This window comes from Rhineura floridana, chromosome 1, assembly GCF_030035675.1.
Source record: "Rhineura floridana isolate rRhiFlo1 chromosome 1, rRhiFlo1.hap2, whole genome shotgun sequence".
Classification (NCBI taxonomy): Eukaryota; Metazoa; Chordata; class Lepidosauria; order Squamata; family Rhineuridae; genus Rhineura; species Rhineura floridana.
Genome location: NC_084480.1, coordinates 138,658,358 through 138,680,822, shown reverse-complemented (window position 1 = coordinate 138,680,822; position 22,465 = coordinate 138,658,358). Strand labels below are relative to the sequence as shown.

The 22,465-nt window shown below is 40.4% G+C and overlaps 1 protein-coding gene across 7 annotated transcripts in view; it reads right to left on the bottom strand.

Annotated features, from left to right (window-relative positions):
- Window positions 1-22,465, bottom strand: part of NRG1 (neuregulin 1) — a 270,328-nt gene that overhangs the window by 34,490 nt on the left and 213,373 nt on the right. For all 7 annotated transcript variants that reach the window (XM_061633615.1, XM_061633626.1, XM_061633607.1 and 4 more), the window contains one exon: window positions 3,036-3,162. In XM_061633615.1, the coding sequence (XP_061489599.1) occupies window positions 3,036-3,162 (127 nt within the window). The remainder of the gene's footprint in view (window positions 1-3,035; window positions 3,163-22,465) is intronic.

Sequence of the window (22,465 nt, the reverse complement as noted above, 5' to 3'; positions counted from 1 at the left end):
CATCAATATTTTAGAATTGTAATAACAGTAATTATATTTTATAATGCTTCTATGTTATTGACTAACTTCATTTATTTTCTCTTCTGTAAAGTTTTCTTAAGTTCTATTAAGTAAAGGAAATGTATTTACCAAATTTATATGCCTAAAACTCATCCCTGAATCTTAAATTTTCTGTGTACTAAAACAGAGGGGGGCTAACTCTCCCCCTTAATGTGGCATCTGTTGCAGAGGGAGCTATAGTGAAGCTTAACCGCCAGACCCACTGTGTGCTACATAGAAATCATGCTTAGAGTTTCAGTCTAAACACAGCACACAATTTGCCATACACCTAATCATTTTTTAAAATAAACTAATACTTCATTTGGAGTTTAACTAACATTCCTGCAAAGGAGTCAGGTAAGATTGCTTTTTGGAATCTTTTTTTTACTTAATTTTTATTCACTTTGTTAATTATTTGAGTTCTTACATGAAAAGTGAGAAATTTCATGCTCTTAAAATTCTAAATAATTTATTCCGGTTTCAGGCCCGGTTTTGGCACCGAAACAGCCTTGGTCACCCTGTATGATGACCTGTGTCGGGAGAGGGACAGGCGGAGTGTGACTCTGTTGATTCTCCTTGATCTCTCAGCGGCGTTTGATACCATCGACCATGGTATCCTTCTGGGGAGGCTCGCGGAGTTGGGTGTAGGGGGCACTGCTTGGCAGTGGTTCCGCTCCTACTTCGCGGACCGTCACCAGAAAGTAGTGCTTGGGGAACATCACTCGACACCATGGACTCTCCATTGTGGAGTCCCTCAGGGGTCGGTCTTGTCCCCCATGCTTTTCAACATCTACATGCAGCCGCTGGGTGCGGTCATCTGGAGTTTTGGAGTGCGTTGCCATCAATATGCTGATGACACGCAGCTCTATTTCTCCTTTTCATCTTCTTCAGGTGAGTCTGTTGATGTGCTGAACCGTTGCCTGACCGCGATAATGGACTGGATGAGAGCTAATAAACTGAGACTCAATCCAGACAAGACCGAGACATTGTTGGTGAGTGCCTTCCCTGCTCAGATAGTGGATGTTAACCCTGTTCTGGATGGGGTTACACTCCCCCTGAAGGAACAGGTACGTAGTTTGGGGGTTCTTCTCGACTCTTCCCTGTCTCTCGAGGCCCAAGTGGCCTCGGTGGCACGGAATGCGTTTTACCATCTTCGTCTGGTAGCCCAACTACGCCCCTATCTGGACAGGGACAACCTCGCCTCCGTTGTTCACGCTCTGGTAACTTCAAGATTGGATTACTGTAATGCGCTCTACGTAGGGCTGCCCCTGAAGACAATTCGGAAGCTTCAGCTGGTGCAGAACGCAGCTGCCAGACTACTGACGAGGACCAGTCGGTCTTCACATATAACACCTGTCTTGGCGTGTCTGCACTGGCTTCCTATTTGCTTCCGGGCGAGATTCAAGGTGCTGGTTCTTACCTATAAAGCCTTACACGGCGTGGGACCTCAATACCTTGTGGAACGCCTCTCTCGATACGAACCTACCCGTTCACTTCGTTCAGAATCTAAGGCCCTCCTCCGGGTACCAACCCATCGGGAAGCCCGGAGGGTGGTTACTAGATCTAGGGCCTTTTCTGTGGTGGCCCCTGAGTTGTGGAACAGCCTCCCCGAAGAGGTACGCCTGGCGCCTACACTTTTATCTTTTCGGCGCCAGGTAAAGACCTTTTTATGCTCCCAGGCATTTTAATTTTCTTAACCATTTTAATCTTTTAATCCGTATTTTTAATTTTTGTCGTATTGTGTTTTTGTAGTGTTTTTTGTTGTTTGTTTGTATATGTTTTTATGATTTTTATTATGATATATTGTATTTTATCTTGTTTGTTCACCGCCCTGAGAACTATTCTGCTAAGGGCGGTATATAAATTGAAATAATAAATAATAAATAATTCCAGGGCTCTTGAATGTACATTTGTTGTTAATTTGTCCTATAGATTGCAAACGTTCTTGCATATATACCATGTGACAAATAATCTAAAAGTTAATGTTGCTTTACTAAAACTAATAATTAGTATAGGAACAGTAGGCAGCACCTCCTATTTGAAAGACTTCCAGTCGTGCTTCTGCTGTCAGTACTATTGAGACCGACATCTCCAGCCACCTCTAGATGCTTAAAAACCCAGATTGCTTTGTTTTTAATGAAATATTTCAGAGAGTAAAAGATACTGTTATGATATAGGTAGAGCTTCTAGTTCTCTCTAATGTATACAAAAATACTGTTATGGAAAAGGACGCTTTCCTTAAATGCAAATAATCATACCAACATCAAGACGTTTGAGTACTTTTTAACATAAGAACAGATTAAATGGGTTAAACCAAAGGTCCATCTAGCCTTCTGTTTCTATTCCAACAAAAGCAGGGCATGGATAACTGCCCTCTCTTTGTTTTAAGGTGTTTTAAAACTGAGTCCCACTTTTATGTGACTGATGGAAGTCTAGTTTCTTTTTTGTTTCTTGCAAAATGCTGCAAGTATATTTAATCTTTTGCATATAGACAAAACATTTGCATGTCTTTCCAGACACAGGTGGCAGCTCAACTCTTTTAAACATTACAGGAGAGGCAGCCATGATATATGTAAATTACACATATAAAATTAGATCTAATATAACAGTCTTAAACAATTGCTATATGCTGTCAAAACATGGATTTTGTATTTTTCAGTTCCTGTTTTATTAAATGTTGCTGTCTTTTAGCAGCAATTGCATTCAATATCCAATATATAAATGTCACGCCTTATAACACGTATGATTGTTTCCAAGTCAACCCTGTGATAAGTAGTCAAGTAATGATAGATTTAGTGTTTACATTCGTAAACTGTTGATGCCGGGAACCAGATTGCTGTACAATGTATTGGACGTTAAAAAATTGCACTGACTCTGTCATCAATTTGTGGAGTAAATTATTAATGTTAAACTATTTACCAGGTGAAACAACAACAAAAAAGGGTTTGGCAATAAAAGCTGCAACTCCGCTGAAGAAACTGGAAAAGTTTTCTTACCTGCACAAATATCTTGGATTTGGGAGGTCTTTGACCATGAAGCACTCGCCCCCATTTACACAGTAGTCTTTCTTATTCTCATCACACCTTGTGAGATGACTTGTCCCAGTGGTAGATGTAGAAGTGACTAGAAGAAACAAAGTGAGAAGACAGGGAGAAGGTTGGTATGGCTGTACACTTTATAGAAAAGCATCAAACTAGAATGTCAGCATTTGCATTTTTAAAGAAATATTACAACAATAAGCATCCAGCTTCTTGATTACAAACAAAAAAACCCGAACCTATCCAGAACACTTTGGGACATACTTATGATGTCTGCACATCTGCTGTGTATATTATAATAGTGTCACCAAGGCCCTGAGAAGCTGAGGGACGGGTGAAGGTGGTCTGTTGTGGCCAAGAAAAGTAGGCCTTGATTTATGACGGTGGCTAGACACAACAATGGCAGTTCCTGTGTTTAAGTACAGAAAACTGCTTCAATCACAAAGAAAGAGTTAGTGGTGTGATCAGATTTTAAAAGTACAAGGGAACATAGGTGAGGGGTGCTGAACCCTCCCAGCATGTACTGCTTAACTTTTGCAGGCCCTTTCCCCTCAAGCTTTTCTCCCAGCTAAGTTCACTTCCACAAGCTCAGCAGAGGACAAACATGACTGGGAGAGAAGTTGTAGAGAAGTCAGTCAGTCCTCACCTGTGTGCCTGCCTTGCTGTTAAAACTGAACCCCATCCCACTCTCTTACATGACTAGGAAGTTCTGAGCTCAAACCCAGAAAACACATCCAATATTGCATTATTATTAAAAGCCCAGTATGAAGGCACTCTTGGTAGGATTTTTAAAGAAATGATAATCATACCTTACTGTAGTTCAGCTATAATGCATAGCTAGCATGCAACAAAGTCTGAACAAATGTACAGATTTGAAATGGTACATACAATGTAGAAATCACAAAATAAGGTTCCATTATAAATGGTATCTAGTAAGGGTTCTTCCTTTGCAAAAAGGGATACATTTAGACAGTGGTGTTGCTCCTTTCTAGTGATTTTTCCAAACTCTAATAAAATAAGACAACTATCACGATCCTGGAATCCAACAGAGACCAGGACATTGAATTGGAGGCTACAATATCACCAGCTAAGGAGCCAGACTGAGTTCTTGCTGGTGATCAAAGGACCACTGAATAGCAGGCAGGAACCCACTGATGCCACAGCATCATGAAAACCAGAACCAGAGCCCACTAGGCCCTTTCCCCTAGGTTTGAGGAACTGAATGCCTGCCACACCACCTCACCAGTAAAACAGTGCAGGGAGTGCACCAGATAGGGAGCTGTAGAATGCAGGAGAATCTGCTCAGACAGCAAACCTCAGCATATTTACTTATAAGTGCATATATTCAATGGAGCTTACTTCCAGGACGGTGTGTATAGAATTGCAGCCTGAACCAATGCTAGTGCTGGTGTTTTGTCTACAATGCAGTATCTATCAATAGCAAAAGTACTGCAAGGAACATATTTGCAGGATTATCTTGACAATTTATCAATTTATCTTGATTATCTTGTATTTTACAATATATATATATTTCCATACCACCTGTGAAACCTCACATTTGTGAGGCCAACAGGTTACCAGGATGTTAATGTCCTGTTCTGGAGTAAACCACGTTGGTTGTTGCAGCACCAAGGAGAGCCCCTAGTAATCAATTTGCTCCAACAAAGGTTGGAAACGCATTTAGATCTTTTGAGACACTGCTTGTTTCAAAACGAGGGTATCTTAAAGGGCTAACATTCCCATCTGAAAACAGTTCTAGTGTCTAGGAAATTACTCTTCATACTCTACAGTAGGCTTGCAATGTATCACATGATTTAATACTATCAGTAGCAATATAACATACATGAACAATGTGGGATGGTGGAGATGGTTAAGCCTTTGGCAGTGACTGGGTAAAGTTTAGCCACTAAACTATGCTCTAGTCACTTGAGGCTGCCTGCCATTGGCTGAGCTAATTTTATAGAGAGGCAGGCCAGGCAAAAATGGGCTGGGGAAGTAAGGACAGAAGAAACAGAAGGGGAAAAGGCTGAACCTGACAAATTCTGTTGAAATAGCCAAATATTTTACTTCAGACCTCTAATAGTTTACACAATGCTATAAGAGGATCACCAGGGAAAGAAGCTAATGCTATAGCCATTTTATAGCTGCTCTTTAAAGTGCTTATGCATGCATGATCTTAACAGTGGTGCTTTTTATATGTTCTTTTAGTTAGGTGAGGCCTGCTTATCAATGTAGCTTCCATGCAGCTTGGAGAACGTTGGCTTCCTACCTCTGTTTGTGTGGTAGGTGCCATTTGGACATTATCCCAGTTCTGTGGGTGCCACTAATCTATGAACAGTTCCTTCTGCTTGGCTGGGACAGCTTTTAAATGTCCCAGCCACTTGGAATAAGTCTGATCACCCAGATCTTTCCTATGGGATTTGTATGTAAACAACTTCCACAATCTCATCTCTCTGTCTCTCTCCCTTATGTGAATTGCTAGTTGCTTCACTCCCAATTCCAAGGCCCCTGCCAGCTCTCCAAATCACTGGATTATAGATTCCCAAGGTTTAATACTCTGGGGACTAGCACTGCTCTTCCCTAGTTTGCTGAATTACTCAGCAGGAAACTTTTAAGCACATGGTTAAGCTCTTAGGAGATACAAGCTCCAGGAGGTCTTCCCTGACTCAATATCCTCCAAAGAACTCCACATCTTAGCTTCGTCATTAGGAAGAGATGTAGTTGTATTACTCTGGGTTGGAAAATAATTTCTCCTATTGTTATCTTTCCTTCTTTTATTTAGTCTTAATAATCCATAGGCTGTGTTAAGGAGCGTGAGCAGTCAAAATACTAATTGCATATGCCTATCTAGAATCACATGTGAATTCCATTTCCCACCCTTTGTACTTTAACCCTCCAAAATGTTTCCCCTGACAGCAGACTATTACTCTGGAGACGCCCTCCAGTTCAGAAAGTGAATGCATTAATTTGAAAAGAAAAGCAATATTGCCTGCTTGAGCTCCTGCAGACAAAGCTTATTACTGACACAAAGGCTAATGGAATGCTTTAAATTGAATTATAAGGATGGTTGTAGAAGAGTCAAGCCTAAAGCTTTCTATAACTGCTGCAACCTTCTTGCTTTGCACTTTTTCTTCTAGCAGCTGTGAGATCAAAACTGGTCACCCTGGGAGTTTCAGAGTAACAACTAGCTCTTAGCTGATATAAATTGTGGACAAATCTAGACTGTACACAAAACTGATTTAACAGCCATTCCCTCTCTTCAGGGAATCCTAGGAACTATGATGCAGCCCATTAAAGTCAATGGGGTTCCACTTTACGGCGTTTTCCGCTTTACGGCGGGGGTCCGGAACGGAACCCGCTGTATAAGCGGGGCCCTACTGTATTATGGGGAGAATTCCACTCTGGCCTGTAACTGTCCAAGGGTGCTGGGAAGCAGGACTGGCTCTAAAGGGCGGCTAGGTGGGGCCCAGGCCGAGGGCCCCTGGGGCTACAAGGGCCCGAGGGGCAGCTCCGCTCCCCTTCCATGATCCACGGAGCTTCTGAGCTGCCCGCCATTCCCTTGCTCCACGTACCTTTCTCTGCTGGCTTCTTTTGTGGCTACCATTAACCAAGATGGCGGCCAAGTATTCCTTAAGGTGCTGATGCCCCTGCTGCCATCTTGGTTGACGGCAGAGATGTGCGTGCATAGCACGCGTGAGTGCCATCAAACAAGACGGCAATGGAGGCTTCAGCCCCGTAGGGAAACCTTGGCCACCATCTTGGTTGATGGTAGTGCTGCACGTGCGGCCCACATAGCTGCAAAAAATGGGATAGGTAGGTGGGGAGCATGCGCAACTGCACGTACGTGTGAGTGTGCGTGCGCGCACATGCCGGGACTCAGGGCAAGCTGGTACTGGCCCTGCTGGGAAATTGCACCTCTCCTTCCCAGTAAAACTGCAAAGCAAGAGAAAGAGCAGCCTGTCCCAGCCATCAATGAGAGAATGAGTGGCAGCAAGGAGTTTGCTTTCCCTTTCCCTTTCAGCAAGATCATCTCTCCAACAATTAGTTGCCATGTAACTGCAGAGATGACTCCTGACCCCGTCACCAATAAGAACTAATGACATCTGGGTGGCTGTATAAACTCCACCCTAGCAGGAGTAGGAAGGAAAGGATGGCTGTGTGTTTGAAAAGGCCTATTAATAGCTCATCTCTTTGTTCTGATACTGTCAACCTGTTCTTCCTCTACCTTTCTGTCCACACACCTTTCCTTCTTTGTCTTATCCTTTAAACTGTATGCCTGAGAGCCAGTGTAGTGTAGTGGTCAAGGTGTTGGACTACAACCTGGGAGAGACCAGGATTCGAATCCCCACATAGCCATGAAACTCACTGGGTGACCTTGGGCCAGTCACTGCCTCTCAGCCTCATGAAAACCCTATTCATAGGGTCGCCATAAGTTGGAATCGACTTGAAGGCAGTACATTTACATTTTTAAAAAACTGTATGCCTAAGGGCTGGGCCTCTCTCTTAATTTTTAAGGTATCTAGAAGTACACCATCATTGCAAGACCTCTAGAAAGAAATGTTATTAAATTCCTATCGGATTTCTCTAATTGAACTATCACTATGAGGTGGCTTTAACAATATCTGGCCAAATAATTATTAATAGTCCAGAATACTCAGATGGCTGTGACTCCATGGAAGTTAATTGCTTCTTGATACAAATATAGGATGTTTAGAATAGGAAAAACTGCTCAGAGAAGGGCATATCTTTCCAGCTAAGGATGCTGTAATCCATGTCTCTGTATGAAAAGAAACAATAGAAACTACATCTTGGTGTGAGAGTACGATTGCCTGGGAGAGAGACATAAACAGCTGAGCTGAGTTTTTTGGGATTTTACATTGGAGATGCCTCTCCCTGGTGATCTGATAGAGGGCAGTGGATTTGGCTAATTCTTGCGAGTGTTTAAGCTGTGCTTACACCTGTGCTCCATATCTATATCTGTAAATAAACTCCTGTTACAAAATACCATAACTCTCTATTGACCTCCATCTAAGTGAAACTGAACTTGGTTAAGTACAGAGAACTGGGTACATGGTTTTATTTATTTAACAAAACTTATACGCCAGTTGTTTGTGTTATAGTTGTGTGTGTATGTATTGCAACGGAGTGAAGAAATAACTGGTCTGTTAAGGCCGATAGTTTAAATAATTAAGAAACTTAAGGTTTATTACTACAAAGAGCTAAAGTCATACATGCTGAAGCAGCCATGCAGCCTGCACTCAGGGAGCTATTACTAACTACCTGAGAACAAAGACAGGAGGAGAAGGGAGGAAGGGGAGGAGCAAAGCCTGCAAAAACAATGAATAGAGGAGGAATCAGCAGAGGGAATAATAGATTACCTTTCTGTCTATTGCCCCCACTGGTTCAGATCACTTGTAACATGCATTGGTGCTTTACTCCCAACAGATGGCAATAAATTCTCAAAGCAGTTCACAAAACAAAAACAAAACAATAATATAAACATTTTGTCATCTCAAGTAGCTGCACCATGATAGAAGTTTGCACAATATCTTTTACACTTCAATGGATCCTGGAGAAGATCTCTCAGATCATGCACTGGTTTACCCACATTTTAAAAATATTGCTACCCCAAGTTATTGGGACAGACCCTGATATAGCCCAAGTTGTAAGCGCTCTGGGCAGAGAGACAAATTAAGTATGCATGAACAGGACAATGTGGAAGGCAGAGCACCAGTTTTGTTCAAAGAGTAGAAAGGGAGAGCTGACTAGTAAAAGATACTGCCAGTTAAATTAGCTTAATGTAGGTAGCTCAGAACGTATGGAAGCAGCAAGTTTGTGAGGGACTATACAGTAATAGATCGACAAGTCTTGATAGAGAAATTCTTTTCCTGGACACCTTAATTGGCATGGCAGAAAGACTCTCACACCTGCATATGTAGAACTGCAGTCAGAAGCTGCTAAATTCCATAATGAATTGGGGTACACATCAACTTTGTAGGGACCTAATCTTATCTTTTTGCAATAATGGACCTAGATTAATTTGCACCAACTCTGATACATTCCTAGTGATTATATTTCCTAAGTATAATATTTTCCACCATGGCTAATAAAGCAGGATTTAATCTATAGATAATTCATAATATTAATGCATCATCTCTATGCAAGGTTTTTTTTTTACTAATCCCCCTTAAGGTTTATTATTTTGAACTCATTAGCCTGACTTCAATTGCTAACAACTCCAAAGCAATATCAGTGAAGCATACTGAAGCAGTGAAGTGATATGAACATCCTTGACAGGTGCCATCATTTCATTTTAAATAGAAATTCAGTAAATAATGCCACTAATATTGACTTTAAACAGAGACTCTCCAATACTATTACCATAAATCTATGCAAAGCTGCGATGCCCAACAGGACTATTCCTTCCCAAAAAGAAGATAACCTAAATTTTAAATATTTTGAAATACAGAACTGCTTATTAGTTGTCTCAAATGTTACAAGCTTTTGAATTCAGAGGTTATTTGTCACACAAATATCAAAAGCAACAATCTTATTTTAGCTCTGCTCTTATTTTTCTGTGGTTGTAGAAGTACAATATTTAAAGACAGCTGGGCGTTGCCAAAAAGATTTGGGCACACCAAAAGGAAATAGAAAAGAGCTCTCAGATAAATATTTATTGTTCTAAATACAATGCCTTGCAAAAGTAATCAGACACCTGACCAATACAAATGGTACACTGTGATTTTGTTCTGAATGATATTTTATTTTGAAACACTGAAACTCAAAATCAATTATTGTAAGGTGACACTGGTTTTAAGCTGGGAAATGTTTGTAAGAAACATAAAAAAACTGAAAACATGTTGCTTGCATAAGTAAGTATTCAACCCCTGTGCTGTGGAAGCTCCCAGTTTACACAGATGAAAGAAATTGCCCTATTGAGGACACAGTTACCTTACCATTGGCCTCCACCAGTGAACCATTAAAGCTGCTGTCACATTGTCAGGATAAAAACTCCACTGTTGAAGGATCAATGGTTGGCTGTGGATCTGAAGGAAAATGAAGACCAAAGAGCATTCTACAGAAGTGAGAGATAATGTAATACAAATGCATAGATTAGGAAAAGGGTACAAAATAATATCCAAGTGTTTGGATATCCCAGTGAGCACAGTTGGATCAATAATCGGGAAGTGGAAGCTGCATCACACCACCCATGCGCTGCCAAGAAAGAGCTGTCCCTCAAAACGGTGCTTGAACAAGGAGGAGACTTGTGAGAGAAGCACAGAGAAGCAAGCAATCACTTTGAAGGAGCTACAGAGTTCAGTGGCTGGGAGTGGAGTAACGGTCAACCATATCAAGAGCTCTGCATAACACTGGCCTGTATGGGAGGGTGACAAGAAAGAAGCCGTTACTCTAAAAGTACCATCTGAAAGCATGTCTGGAGTTTGCCAGAAAGCATGAGAGTGCCCCAACTGCGATATGGGAAAAAGTTTTGTGGTCAGATGAGACCAAGATAGAACTTTTTGGCCAAAACTCAAAGTGCTATGTGTGGCACAAACCTAACACTGCCCATCCTTCAAGACACACCATCCCTACAGTGAAGTGTGGTGGTGGCAGCATCATGCTGTGGGGATGCTGCTCATCAGCAGGGATTGGGCATTTTGTTAAAAATGAAGGAAGAATGGATGGAGCAAAATACAGGGAAACACTGCAACAGAAACTGCTTCAGTCCACTAAAAATCTGAAACTTGGGAGAAAATTCACTTTTCAGCAGGACAATGATTCAGCAGCACAAGGCCAAAGCAACATTGGAGTGGCTCAAGAACAAAAAGGTAAATGTCCTACAGTGGCCCAGTCACAGTCCTGATCTCAATCCCATTGAGGATCTGTGGTGTTATTTGAAAAATGTGGTCCAACCAACCTGAAGCGAATCTGCCAAGACGAATGGGCCAAATTCCCTCCAACACTGTGTGCAAAGCTGGTACATACCTACCCCAAAAGCTGTTATTGCAGTGAAAGGTGGCTCTATCAAATATTAATGTGTGGGGGTTGAATACTTATGCAAGCAACATGTTTCAGTTTTTTATGTTTCTTATAAACATTTCCCAACATAAAACCAAAATCACCTTAAAATAATTGATTTTGAGCTTCAGTGTTTCAAAATAAAATATCATACAGAACGAAATTACAATGTACCATTTGTAATTCAGTAATATGACAGCATTGGTCAGGGGTCTGATTACTTTTGCAAGGCACTGTATTTCTTTAGCTCTGTTTTTAACACAGCTCAAAATAATTTTTCAAATAAAACCAATTTAATAATTCATCATCCACTGCAAAAACCAGTTTTTTTGCTTACCCGGGGCATTGTTGACCTTTTTGTGCCTTAAGGTAAGAAAATACATACTACATTCAATTCTTTCTCTTTTTTAAAAAATCCCCATCACACAGCTAGAGCTTAAAAGTCATTTGCACTGTCTTAGTCTTCAAAAGAATCCCACTGTTCCCTAGGCTACTTTAGATCAGTATGAACTCATGTACAAGATATATTTATATGTATTTTAATAGAGTTTCTGTTGATGTCAGGTGTAACTTCAAGCGGAGACACTATCAGACCCACAAGGTGACAGATATAATGTCATTGCTCAATGAATGGAAAAATGTGTCCATCTCAGAATGTATGGGTCATGAGCAAGACTCTTTCTTATTGCTGAATTGTAAGTAGACAAAGATGTCTCCTTTGGCAAAAAAAGAGATGACTGAAGGAAGAAAGAGTTCTCTATATCGCATGTTTCTGTGAATAATGTCAGTGCTGTCACCAGAAGCCTTGCTGTAACTCACTCCATTGCAAGGGATATAAGGGAGACATGGAGGGAAACAGTGAGAGGAGAATTATATAATGAGAAATCGTGACACCATATTTCTATATGCTTCCTTTCCTCAACATCTCTTGTTTAAGGTGGATTCAGATTACCAGATTTCTTCAATACAGGCTATCTTTTGTAATCACTGTGTAGTAGAATCCATACAGAGTTGGCTTTCTAGAGAAACTAACACGTAGTGGGTTGGTATACATAGTAGGTTGTATTGATCAGGATGAGACAGAGGATAAAATCAGAGCTTCTTTAATAATTCTTAAACAGTAAATAAAGCTTGTTCTGTGCTAGGCCTCACCCAGCACACACAACACAAACTCCAGTAACTAAATCAGTCTAGCTCCCCCTAAAGTGTGTAATACCCTCTAGAGAAAGTTAACTCTTTCTTTGCTGTGCATCTAACTTAAAAACACATTTCACTACAGGGCTTCACAGCTCTTGACTCTTTCAACAAGCCCCATCTAAAACTTTGGGAGTTGTCAATACTCTAGACAATGGGAAATACACGAGGGTGGAAATAGAAACCATGTCAAATCAAATAACAATTTAGATGTGTGAGAGTCATCTGCTTCTTCCATAGTATGAAAATGATGATCCCACTGCAAAGCTTCCCCCACAACCCTAGCACCCGTTGATGTTTGCAGCTGAGGGCTGAAATAAGGCACAGACACCAGTGCTGGTATGAACTATGGGACACTCTATTGAATTATTAAATGAACTTGCAGAGGAGGAAACTACAGGTGAAGATCTAGCTATCAAATATCAGGCCATGCCTGGAGCTATTAGGGCAGCCAGCTCCTGCTGAGTGAAGGGCAGGCCATTCTACCTAGCTCCTATCCCAGACACACCCTGAAGGTGAGTAGGAGGGCCTTCCTGAGTCACCACTCACTTCTGGAGCCTCAGAACTCTGGGCAGGTGGGACAAATTGGCCCCAAAGGCAGTCTGTATCCTGCCCCTGGGTCCTATAGCCCTGAGCTGCAGGCCTCTGGATCTGCCAATCACCCCCAAAAGGTACCAAAGAGGGTATTTAGCTGGTCTTACCTGCTTGCCTTTCAGCACCTTTACACGAGTGACCAAAGGAATGTAACATATTAAGAAGAGTCAGAAACAAATTGATATAATTACCTAATTGATGTATTGCTGTATTAAATGAAGCCAGATTAACCTAATAAACTGGACACCGGGCTTGTGACCTCTATCCCTGCTCTACTGTAAGAAGTAGGCTAAAAACCCCAGCTGGCATAAAATAGCAGGTTGGTAAAAAAATTCCTACTTGGCTCCTGGGGGACCCCAGCTAGTTGTACTATGTAAGAGGAAGGGTTGGCATGTACTGGAGTTGGAGAGCCAGAAGAAGGGGAGTGCATGTTACACCAGCTTAAATAAACCCTGCCACAAACATGGCCATGCATGCATACCAAGATGTGCCCTATTAAAAATATGGTGGCCGAGGTTTCAGCCCCAAGCTGCAACCACATTCTGCAGCTGGGGCACGGAACAGGAACTCTGACACAGAACTAACCACCACACTACAGATCCCTACTCCAGCTCTGTTAAGCAGCAATGAGTGAGTACAAAGTGAAGATTATGGCATTAACTGCTAGGGCTGGTCAGCAAAAATTACGAACACTGATTATGTAGGACAGGGGTGGGGAATGATGGCCTAGGGGCCAAATGCAATCCTCCAAGTTCTTCTAACTGGCTCTTGAGAATCTCTCCAGGCCACATCTCTCCCCAGCCACACTACTCGCCATCCCTACTTCATATTCTTCTTGAGTATTTTTGTGTGTCTGGAATGCATCCTTATACTTTAATAATGCTGCTTGGTGGCCTGGATGGTAGAGAGGCATGTGAGTGTGTGAATAAACTGTACAAAGGTAAAATTCACATCTGTGCTCTTTTGCCTTTGGACCCACCCATCACTTGACCCACAGAAGGCTGTCCAGAAGGGAAGGCAGCCCCCAGGCTGAAAAAGGTATCTAACAGATTAATCGAAACACATGCCAATCATATTTCAGACTTTGTGGGCTGATCCCACAAAGGGCAATTGCATTGGCTGGCACCTAACATTGTGCAAGTGGACTTCTGCTCATGCAAATGGGCTTCCCTTTCTTTCTCTCTTACCAACCCACTCTCCACAGCCCAGTACCTCTCTAATTGCTTCAGGGGGTAAATCTTAGATTTCTCCAATTATGTTTAGCCCAAGCGAGGCACAGTAACAAGAAACTGGAGTGGCCTTTGATAGGTCATAAGCAGTAAATGACATTTTTGTTCAGGTATGCAAACTCATTTGAGAAACCTATCAAAGGAGATCAGCCCCATTTCTTACTCCTAAAGCAAGGGATTTCTACATTCAGAATATTTTCCATAGCTTTACAATGCTCTCAGCTGCTTAATATTATGCAACTCTCTTTAAAAATTGTGTTCAACTGCTAAGGAAAACGGGAAACCACTGAGGCTAGAAGACAGACACTTCAGGAAAAAGTGAGGGTATGTAAATTCTTGTTCTAACAATTTCATGTGTCTTGCTGCACAACATGACTCAAAGTCAGGACTGATTTCCCTTCAGGGTCCAAGCTGAAAAAAGCAAGGAAATACAAAAGACAAACACTTCAGTTTAGTGTGCCAAATTGCCTTCTCCCTGATAGACTGACAGACTGACCTAGTTGGCAGCAGCGCTGGCTTTGCAAAGCATCAAAACTTACAAAAGAGGCCAGTTAGGGTAATTTATGGTACAGGCAGCACAACCTGGGAGGGGCAGATAATGGCCCTGAGGCTGTTTATAAAGGAAGTTGAGTAATGTTTGGTACCAAAGACTCCATTTATACGGGAACATATTCACCGCCATCAAATGTGAGAAGAAAGGAAAAGTAGAAAAAGCAGTGCTTCACCTTGGTGTATATTATCATTATTCATATTACTATTATTTTGCTACTAATATTCTTGTCTTCTGGCTTACAATTTTGACATGATAAAAAGGAAAGAGGGAAACGGATTCAGGCAACCATTCTTAAAAGTTACTCTGAAGCAGGGGTGTGCTAGAATTCTACCCAAGAAGTATTTGGTACCAAATTTTCCATTAATTCACAATTCACTTATTCTCTATTGTTGTGGATCAGATAATTTTATGTGGTGATTTTCCATAGCTATTTTTGAAAGTGGATTTTGTTTTTTAAAAAATCCGCTTCTAAAATATCGATATTAAGAACAATAATTTTATCGATATATCCTTTCATTGATCAATATTTCCTTTCAAAATAGTAATATCAATTTTTTTGTGAGGGGGAAAAAGCAGATCAGTAAAAGAAGTGGCTAGCGGACAAAGAATGAACTCGAATAGATATCAGTCTGTTAGGTTGACCAAAATTGTATCCTATTTCATAGCTTAAAAAGCCTAACACACACAGCTTAACACACGAAGTAAAATATATAATTATACCAGCAAATATTTTGCATATTAACAGAAACCACACCATCTAGAATCTAGAACTGTAATAGAAATGTCCAACCAGAAGGAATGATTCCACAGGTACGTACACTGGATATACAGTCAAGTGAAAAAACAGGTACCAAACAGGTATGGACACCTCACATCAAGAAACTCTGCCTCAGAATACTGTTCTAGAATATAGCCTCAGTAATGGAAACAAAACAATCCACATGCTCAATATTTTTTGTCATATCAATTTAAGGTCAAACTACATATGATATTGAATGCAATTCTGAACTCAAATGTGAAATTTTACAAAAATACAAATAGTATCAGTAATGGAGGCAGGCTCATAATTATAGGGATTACAGCAGATGAAATTGCAGAATTCTGAAGCTGGCATTTTGGAGGAAATTTCCCCATTGCTACCTTGGCTTGGGCCTCACAGAACTTTACTGAGAGAACACATTAGTTTGCTAGTTTATTCTGCCATTGTATCTTCTCTTTAGTAATCTATTGCATGAAGAATTTCACTTAAAACAGTAAGGCAACAATGCCTGCTAGCTGTTCAACCGAAAGGAGCATTTGCAAAGATCTAAGTTGTATGAAAGGGGAAATGAATGAACAGTTACCAGTGGTAGATCCTGATCTTCTTTCATAATACACTAAAATTACTGAATTTGCCCATTTCATTTAGAATTCAAGTTCTTGCAGAGATTTTATTAGACTGATCGGGTTGTAATCACTGTGCAAATGTATAGCTCAATTTAAAAAAAATAACCAAAAATGGAGGCCCAAAGGTTTTACCTCCTCATAGCATCTCTGCATTCGTTACGAATGCTGATGAAAGTTAACGAGGAAAGCACAAAAGCAGGACTACAGCTGGATGTTAAGAAGACTAAAGTAATGACAAGATTCATGTAACTTTAAAGTTGACAACGAGGACACTGAACTTGTCAAGGATTATCAATAGCTCAGCACAGTCATCAACCAAAATGGAGACAATAGTCAAGAAATCAGAATAAGGGTAGGACTGGGGAGGCAGCTGTAAGAGAACTAGAAAAGGTCCTCAAATGCAAAGATGTATCACTGAACACCAAAGTCAGCATCATTCAGACCATGGTATTCCCGTTCTCTATGTACGGATGTGAAAGTTGGACAGTGAAAAGAGCAGATAAGAGAAAAATCAACTCATTGGAAATGTGGTGATGGAGGAGAGATTGGACTGCGAAAAAGACAAATAATTGGGTGTTAGAACAAATTAAACCAGAACTATCACTAGAAGCTACAATGTTTAAACTGAGGTTATCATACTTGGACACATAATGAGAAGACATGATTCACTAGAAAAGACAATACTAAACCAGTACTACCCCTAGAAGCTAAAATGATGAAACTGAGGGTATCATACTTTGGACACATAATGAGAAGACATGATTCACTATCAAAGACAATAATGCTGGGAAAAACAGAAGGGAGTAGAAAAAGAGGAAGACCAAACAAGAGATGGATTGATTCCATAAAGGAAGCCACAGACCTGAACTTACAAGATCTGAACAGGGTGGTTCACAACAGATGCTCTTGGAGGTCGCTAATTCATAGGGTTGCCATAAGTCGTAATCGACTTGAAGGCACATAACAACAGCAACAACAAGCATCTCTACCTTACCCCTGAAGGGAAATATTCATGGAGCCAGAAAGGAAGATTCCTCCTAGAAAAACTATGAACTGACAATCATCCCTTGGCTCCCCTGTGAGCTACTAAATATTTCAACAGTGCATCAGATTTTCTGCATGAGCATGTTGCACAAACTAAAAAAAATGGAAGATCTCCCTCTTTTGAAAAATGCACCTTTTTTATTTCAACCATTTCTCTCCAAATCTCATCATAGTTGCAGAATGACATGACTGGGATTTTCCTTTTAGCAACATCCATCTCCTAATACCATTGACACATTCCAGCTATTCATCAAGTAGAATCTTTCATATTTTAAAGAGATTCCCTTTCCCCTACTTATTCTTTTCCTAAAGCAGTGAGCTTCCAACTGCAGGCAGAATATCAAGGGCAAGCTTTAGACCAGATATCACAGAATAGTGAACATGCATTGCTGACAACCAGCACCACCTCCTAATAAGGAGGCAAGTACGAGACTGGCTGGGAAGCCTGACCTAGTGATGACATACCCCATTCTCCTTAATGGATCGGCTGTTGTATGTGATTTTTTGAAATGTACAAAAATTTAATAATTCTTGAAAAATATATTTAACAAACTTTGCATTCTTGGCTCTTCTCCATCCCCATCCTCTTTTCAAAGTGATCTTATTTCATGGGCGGAAGAGATCACAGAGATACCTCAAGCAGAGACTAAATGGCACATTTGTTATTACTTAATATTTATAGAATCTATTTAGGTTGTCAAAAATAAGATTTGTAATGAAATGTTACAAGTTTCCTTACTATAGCTTTCCTAATGGTGCTTCATTAATAAATCCAAATCCCCTCCCCTTCCTTACTAATTTATCAACAGCAAACAAAATAAGCAAAAGTTCATTTAAATAATCTATTTAAATCTGTATTGGTCTAAATCTGAAAGGTTGTCACACCCCTTATACATACACTCAATCGATCACTAGGCTCTGCAGGTGAAGGCCTCCTGCAGATACCACATTATCAGAAGTTTCCTTCTGTACAGTATAGGAATTGTATCTTTAGTGTTGTGGCACCCAGGAGTGTCCACATAAATATGTTTTAGGGGTCTATGAATTGTTACTACAGGTCATTGGCAACCCACTCCATTGACCATTACATTTAGAATTCCAAGTGAGCAAGCACTCCTCTTGCCCCCCTGCAGACACCCTTATTGGCATCTACCCTTTGGACTTTACTCCCCTTAAATATTAGACAGATGCTGTTTCTGTTGTCTTTTTGGTGCCTACTGAAGACATTCCTCTCCCAACAAATCTTTTTAGAGATCTTTTCCAGTCTGTATCTGTATTGGAGATGTTTTTAAAATGTATTACAGAATCAATCAATCAATCAATCAATCAGTCTGTCTGTCTGTCTGTCTGTCTGTCTGTCTGTCTGTCTGTCTGTCTGTCTGTCTGTCTGTCTGTCTGTCTGTCGCCCTTCCTCCCAGAAAGAGCCCATTATTGATTTATTGTTTGTTGTTTGCTGCCCAAGGCTCTTTTGAAGGAAGGGCAGAATATACATTTAATAAAGAAACCAATCATTTGCTATTCTGAGAATATTTATTTTACAGTCAGTATTTTGTTTGGGGTGGTCTATGTGTGTGTGTGCGTGCATGCACACATGCCTTTGGTTTTGATAGGAACATGATGAATGGAAATACTGTAGCTAATACAGGGAGTACTATTTCTCTGGGGAAAGGGAGTTAACAAGATGACAAGAAGGAAATCTATTTTACAGGATTATATTAGGAACTATAGAACACATTGAAGGCATCTCATTTGTTCAGCCTTAGCCTCAAGTATCTCTCTTTATTCAAATTTGGAGAAGCATTGGGTTAAACTTCAATTTCTGTCTGATGATAGGTTACCTAAGATATTTTGGTCTGAACAACTTGAAATTAATTCTTCCAAAGAGATTCCATGAGTGGCAAAAATAAGTCAATTGAAGGTGTCATCATGGCATTTTGGTAGGAAATTTTTATGAAATGAAACTTTATGATGATTAAATAGAATCCGTAATAACTTTATTCAACAAGATCCACCATCCATATCTAACTCTAAGATGGTTCCATAGTATTCTATGATAGTTTCATCATGGATATGAATCCTATTTATCGGGCCTTTGTAAATTTCCCCTGAGGAAAGCTTTCACTTTACTCAGCCTTCAATATGTTCTATCTACAGTGTATATGGGCATTTCCATAATATTCCATTTAACCTTCACCACTGAATCTGTGGAGCAGGTGAAATTGAGGATATCCCTCATTACGCTTTTCAATGCTCAATTTCTGAAGAAATTCAGTTAAAGTTACTCAGTTACTGGTAAGATGGGCCCTTTGATTAAATCAAGACAAATGAGAATTTCTACATGGAAACAGCAGTAAAGGAGTCAGACTGAATATGGGTAACATTGGGTAGCTGGTATTCTCTTAGTTGTGATTTTTATGATGTTCTGTTCTGTTCATATTAACTCATTTTTGGTGACTGTTGCATTTTGTCATCTTTCTAATAGTTTATGGATAAAACAAATAAAATTTGAATTAAAATTTGCTGTGAATACCTCTCAACAGGGACTTCTTTAAGCACAACTGTTTCCTTATATTCACATACTGGGAACTTCCCAGACCATCAAATTTAACCAATTTTGACTGGGCCACAATTGTGTGTGATAATGATACCAATCAAAATGTCAATTTATCATCTTTATCATTATAATCTACTATAAATTTTGAAAAATTATCTGCACACTTACATATTTGGGCACTGTTTAGGATATGGAGCAATGCTCAACTAACCTGTGCCATTACTTCAATGATATCCGCTTGCACAGCAGGACTTCCCCCTGCCTGTACCCTCCCCAAAACTGCTCCAGAGGATTGGGGGAAGCCCTAGAAAAGAAATAGGGGTGTGCCGTGGGAAGAGAGGGAGGAAAGACCCATTATGCAAGCAGATATACTTGTGCTGAAGCTTACTTAGTGCTACACTGGATACAAGCCATTGTAACCAAATTTGACATGATGATTCTAGAGGTCATGAGCACTCCCCATTAGTTCAAGATAAAGTGGTGGGGAATGCTGTAATTTCATCCTGGCCAGCATGGCCAAAGGTCAGGGATATTGGTAGCTTGTGTCTAGCAAAATCTGAAAGGCCACAGGTCCCTACCCTGGTATATAAAGTGCTCAGTAACTTTTTTTTTTAAAACAAACAAACAAACATTAAATGCCTCAGGTCTGAATCCACACACTTAACCTTTTGAATTCAATGTGGCCTTTTTTGTCAGTCACTATTGCCCTTAAGTCTTAAGCTTTATTTTTTTTTTAAAAAAAGTTTGGAATGAAGTTTCATTACATAGAAAATGATATTGAAAGAAGATGAATTGGGTTATTTTAAAAGGGGGCAAATGAAGGGGAATTTGTGGGCTCTGTACTGCAAAGGTGGATGAAGAAGCTAAGGTAGAGAAACTTTCCTCCGTCCTAGCAAGCAATGTTGTGCTCCTGCATTCTTGAAGAGCAAACCCACTCTTTCTGAGTAGCATTTCCCTTCTCTTGCTGTCTGAGCTTCGTTACAGGAGGTAATGCCACCTTCTATAGGCTTTTTGTTCAAGGTGAAGACTGAAATAAGGCAGATGTATGTGAACACATATAAAACAGGGTATGTGGAGACAAATAATGGAAAAAGTAAGCCACAAAGTCAAGTGATGTTTTCGTTGGTCAAGAAAGCTGACTATATACAATATAAAAACAACAATATGGATAAAGCACGCTAACTAAACAGAACAAAACCATTATTAAAACTAAACTAGAGAGCAGAATATAAATATCAAAGGCCCAGCAAAATAAAACAGCCCACCTAAATCTAAGCACAGATAGGGCCAACCGGACTTTCCTAGTGAGGGAGTTCCAAAAACTGCTACAGAAAGGCCTGTTCTCAGGTACCCAACAACCTAACTTCTTTTGGTGGGACAACCAACAGTGCACCTAAAGAAGAACACAAATTTGGGCAGGCTCATATGGGATGACACAGTCTTAGATATCCCATCCTGAAACCATTTAGGAAGCAAACTGGAAAAACCAGTGACGTTGATATAAGGCTGATTGTTACATGATCCATAAAGTGTATGTCAGAAAAGAGTCTGGCTGCTGCATTTTGCACCAGTTGCATTTTCCAAACAAAGCGTACTTGACATCAGTTAAAAGAGACAGATGGGAACTGGAGCTAGTGATGAGACCCAATTCTGTAATTCTGGATGATTTCTTTCAATGGTTTCATGAAGATGTTAAGAAAACAAAGACAAAGGGATAGAGTCCTGAAGAACACCTTAGGCCAATGGACATGGGGCCAAGCAACAGTCCTCATGCAGCACCTTCTGGTATCATTTAATCACATAGTACTGGATCTGAAACCACTGCAAATGGTGCCCCCAAGTCTCATACTAACTAAGCATCTCATAAAAATATCATGGTTGATGGTACTGAATGCCACCAACAGGTTCAGCAGAACCAACAGGTATGCACTTCCCTGTCCCTGTTCTCAGTGTAGGTGATCCACCAAGGTGACCAGAGCTGTTTCTGGAAGGATCCAAACAATTAGTTTCATTCAAGAAATCCTGGAAGCCACAGCTAGTGCAGAATGCTATAGCTAGGTTGTTAATTGGGGCCACCCAGAGCTTGGAAAAGTTACTTTTTAAAACTACAACTCCCATCAGCCCCAGCCAGCATGACCACTGGATTGGGCTGATGGGAGTTGTAGTTCAAAAAAGTAACTTTTCCAAGCTACTGCACACATTGAACACCGCTTCTGGTCAAATTTAAGTTTTGCTGATGATGCATAACACCTTAAACAACCTAGGACCAGATTATTGAGGAAGCATCTTCTACCATACAGACCTGTCTGATCACTGAGATCTGCAAGTGAGGCCCTTTTGGTTACACTGCAGTCTGCAGACGTCTGTCTTAGGGTGACCAGGGTGAAGGCATTTTTTGTTCTTATGCCCATCCAGTGGAACTACCCCCACCCCCACCAGAAATTGGACAAGCGCTGCAGTGATGTGTTTCTGGTGCTTATTTTAAAAGTTATTTATTTACTCAGGCCTTCAGAGCCCATTAAGTTGACTTGCCTTTTAGTCAGTTATGGATACTGCTATATTTATTGATTGTTGTTCACTGTACTGATTTTAATGAACATGTATTGTAGTTGGTTGTAAACCACTTTAATATTTATTGAATAATAGGCTGTATATAAATAGCTTTAAACAAACAAAGAAACTATGATGATGCTTCCTGCTCCGCCAAACCTTTCCTGCCCATTACAAGTGAAATAGCAGCACTCAGTCTTCCCTCTCTACCATCGAAACACCTTTCTTACCCAGTCTACATGCAGGGCAGGGCTGTGTGTGTGGT